The sequence below is a fragment of the Castanea sativa genome, chromosome 3 (assembly GCF_040712315.1).
Source record: "Castanea sativa cultivar Marrone di Chiusa Pesio chromosome 3, ASM4071231v1".
Lineage (NCBI taxonomy): Eukaryota > Viridiplantae > Streptophyta > Magnoliopsida > Fagales > Fagaceae > Castanea > Castanea sativa.
This window is the reverse complement of record NC_134015.1, coordinates 13,709,083-13,713,130: the sequence shown is the minus strand read 5'-3', so window position 1 is coordinate 13,713,130 and position 4,048 is coordinate 13,709,083. Positions and strand designations below refer to the sequence as shown.

General features: G+C 35.7%; 1 protein-coding gene across 1 annotated transcript; it reads right to left on the bottom strand.

Annotated features, from left to right (window-relative positions):
• Positions 1-2,484, bottom strand: LOC142628540 (late embryogenesis abundant protein D-34-like). The gene is made up of 3 exons (XM_075802619.1): positions 2,167-2,484; positions 1,092-1,403; positions 1-195 (listed from the first exon to the last, which is right to left on the bottom strand). Exons 1-3 carry the CDS (start codon positions 2,482-2,484, stop codon positions 1-3), a joined length of 825 nt encoding a protein of 274 aa, XP_075658734.1.
• Positions 2,485-4,048: the final 1,564 nt, after the last annotated feature.

Genomic DNA, 4,048 nt, shown 5'->3' with positions numbered 1-4,048 from the left:
TTAAACCCCTTGATCAGCCTCTCTCCCGGGAGATGCTAATTTATTCTGGTTGATCCTAGCAGCTGCAGCCACGGACGCTGCCACGCCTGTAGGATGAGTGGTCAAGTATGGATCATTCCGCATCTCTGCACCGGTCACCCCCTCAGCATCTCGGCGTGTTACCGGTCTGTCAGATGGCAACTTCGAAGTTGCGTCCTGCATGCATGAAAATGGTGTTATTTAGCACTCACCCTTGGTATGAAACTCTCTTTAATATCGGCAAATAAATTTAAAAAAGCACATTTCATTTAATCTTCTTATTTTTTGAAAGACATATCAGACTTTGGATTATTTGTTTTACAAGTAAAATCTACAAAGATATGGTAACATTGATGTGAAGTTTTTCATCGAGTTTAAGAAATAAATTAAATTTTTTTAAAAGGCTACTAGTTGATCAAATGTGTATGACTTGGTAACATTGACTTATAATTTAATGAAACTGGATCATTCTTTTACAGACACTCCAAATGTGAGCATAATATTATCTTCTAAAGAATTGAGATCAAAATTTTAACTCATCAAAATTAGATAGTGTTTGTAACTTCAAAAGGTTTAAAGAAAAAAAAAGTTGTGTTTTGTAAAATAGCATGTAGTTACAGAGACCAAAATAAAATAATGATTTATATGCATGTAATAAAAGGAGCTTATAGAGAACATTGTAATTTGGACTTTTATATATAGACCCAGACACACATACTTGCCAAGTGTTTTTTATTCTCCAATGGATATTAATTTTTCTCTCCCTCAATTTTTTCATTAATTAACACCAATTAAAATAATACCCAATTTTTTTCATATATTTTTGGTAGTAACAATGTTAGTGACAAATATATTGGATTTTCTACCCAAATTTTTTTCATATATTTGGTAGTAACAATGTTAGTGACAAATATATTGGGTTTTCATTCTCACACAATCACAATTTTAATTCTCTTTTTTATCACATCAATTTATTTGTATTAAAATGTTGATATTTTTATATTAATTATAGATATATGTGTGAAATATTAAATCTATCTGTGAAATAATATTTTCTCGTTAAAATATATTACCGCTAGAATATCGGCAAGTTTTGTCTTTTCATCGGTGCTTGTTGCTCTGGCATTTAAACTGGCAGCTGACTGGGCTGCGGCGGCAACCCCACCTGGGACTATGTTGATTCGCCCAGTTGCTCTAACTTCGGCTGCCTGAATAGCAGCGGCATCACTCCGGTCCACGGGCTTCTGCCCGGCTGTCATGGCAGTGGCTTCGAGTGCTTCACCAATTGTGATTGCACCACCACGCCCACCACCACCACCACTACCTGATTGTTCAAATATGGCTGGTGGTGCCAATGGAGCTCGTTGGCTGTATTGATCAACAACCTAGACTCATCAAAATATTGCACAATTCAATCGATTAGGTACCAAAAAAAACTTATGCACAAGAACCAACACAGACAACAGGATTACATTGTTATGCACAAAATAAGAAATAGGAAGCCTAGCTAGTGCACTTGGGCGATCCTTCCCCCTCTCTCTTTTGACACTCAATTATTAAGGTATATCCTTTTATTGTGTGTTGCACTGTTTACAAATCAATCACTGCCACGTCTTATTAACTGTACTTGGAGAAAAGTAAAGATGAAAATAAAATGAGTTCATTTTTCTATCATACTCACGAAAAACTAAACCCACAAAGTGCCACATCTAAAAAAAAAAGTATTTTTTTATGTAAGATTTAAAAAAAAAAATTTGATATTTACAACCGGAAAGGAAGAGTTCAAAATTATATGAACTCTGAATTTGATAAGTGTTTCTTGTACGAAATATTAGATTTAAAATGATATTATCTAGTAATGGACTTAATAAGTCGAATTTACAAACAATTAAGTCTATAACAAGACAAATTTCACAATTACATGCTTAAAAAAAAACTTGTAGAATTATTGTGCCTGCCAAATTTTTTTTCACAGTCTGAGTTGCCCAATGACTGGATCAGTAATTTGAGTTTGATTTCAGTTTTTAGGGGGCCAGCAGGACACATAAGACTCCTGTGAAATTTTGTGTATCAAATAGACTCACATCATATAACACACTATACATGGAAGATATATATGTGCATAAAATTAAACTGTGTTCAAATCACCTGTCCGCCGATTGACTCGGTGATTACACGCTTCCCAGGAAGATCAGTCTCGGTGATACTCACACCACCAAGACTTGCATCATAACTCATATCATTATGATCCACAAGGCCAGCTCTCTCGTTGCGCATGGCTGCCGATTGCATGGTTGCAGCTGCACCACCCTTCTGGATATGCCCAAGTATGGTGTTCTCTGCCGTCTGCATCAGCGCTGCATCTCCTGGTGCCACTGTCTTCTCCGCAAGTTCTCCTTGGATTGGGAATACATCGCCATATTTGATGGGTTCTTGCTCAGACCTCTGTGACTGTTCTTGGCTCATCTTTCTACTCTTTCTGTTTTGTTTTGATTTCTGGGTTCAAATTTGAAGTTTAGTCTAGATTGAAAAAGTGTTAAAGAGTGAAATTGGCTAGAGGAGAGAAGGGAATATGAGGGTTGGGATTATTATACGTGCATGGGGCATGCAACTTTTGGACACGTGGGTTTCTGTGAAGTGAAAGGTGGCAATTTGGAACAGAGTTTTGGGTTTGCCAGAACACTTGGCGAATTCTTAGGAGTACTTTTGGTTCCGAAGTGTTTTGTGGGTAAGAGGGTTTATGTTGATGGAGGTGGTGGATGACAAGTGGCATTTGGGCATAAAGATGGTGACTGAGTCTGCGTGAATAGAGGCTGGGTCTGGTTAAGGCTTAAGGGTCGCATAATTTTGATTTTTGACTTGTTTAAATTTTGTAGTATTGTGGGCATGATTGATACAATTCCATTTGACTTTGAAATTTATTTCCTTCTTGAATTCTTAATTATAAGTTTATAACACTAATTTTTGTTACACTACCATACATGTACACACTTTGTGAAATCACATTTTTAAAAATCCTACTATGATTAATGAGATGATGAAATTGTGTTTTCAAAAAATGATTCTAGCAGGTGTGACATTGTTTGTTTCATATATACTGGGTAACTATCACAACTTTATAATGTTAATCATTGTGAAAGTAATTCGGAAAACATGAATTTAATAAGATACATGGTTGATTAAAGGAAAAAAAAAAAAAACTTGTTAATAATCTTAGAATACAATAACATGATATTTTGTAATCTCACATGAATGGTGATCCTCATATAAATTTGACACAATACTCTCTACTTTAGTTGGCTGTATATCTCTACAAGCTCTCCAAAAGAAAGTTATGATTTTATTACATACCTTGACCGCTCAAATCGCTTTCCAAATTTTATTTCTTTGTGAGTGATTGGATGATTGTCCATGAAAGGAACTCAATTGTTGGGTTTAGATCATCTAATATGCACTTTTTACCAAATATTAGCCTGTGTTTGTGTATGCCCAAATTTGGATGTTTTGCACGTATCTATTGCTCAATGGGATGGATTTTAATAACCTCTACTTCATGGGGAAGGAATATATATCTGATCAATCACGAATACTCGCCATAATATTGTATTTGAATTAATGAGGTTATCCACTATTGCCATCGTTGACATTGTGAAAATGGGGTTACCACCTTGAATGATGATGGGTTAGAAGCTATCTGTCTTGTCAAATTCGAATTTTATTTCCAGTTCCTACCCACCATCTCAAGCAGTTGTCCTAGACAGATTTAGCTGCCAATATACTTTTCCATGCAAAACCAATTTAATACCGAAAAAATCCAGAATTTCTCTAAAGCTACATGGATTAGACTTTCATCCAAGGGTCTTCATATTTCTTGAAAAAATGGGCCCAGGTCTTTTTCATACAGGATTGGCTTAAAGGCCTAGAGTTATCACTTCATGGCATGGGCTTAAAAGCGCAAACTTCCCCACTACATGAAGTGAGCTCAAAGCCCGAAAATCTATTCCTTAATGTAATGGACTTAAGAGCCTAG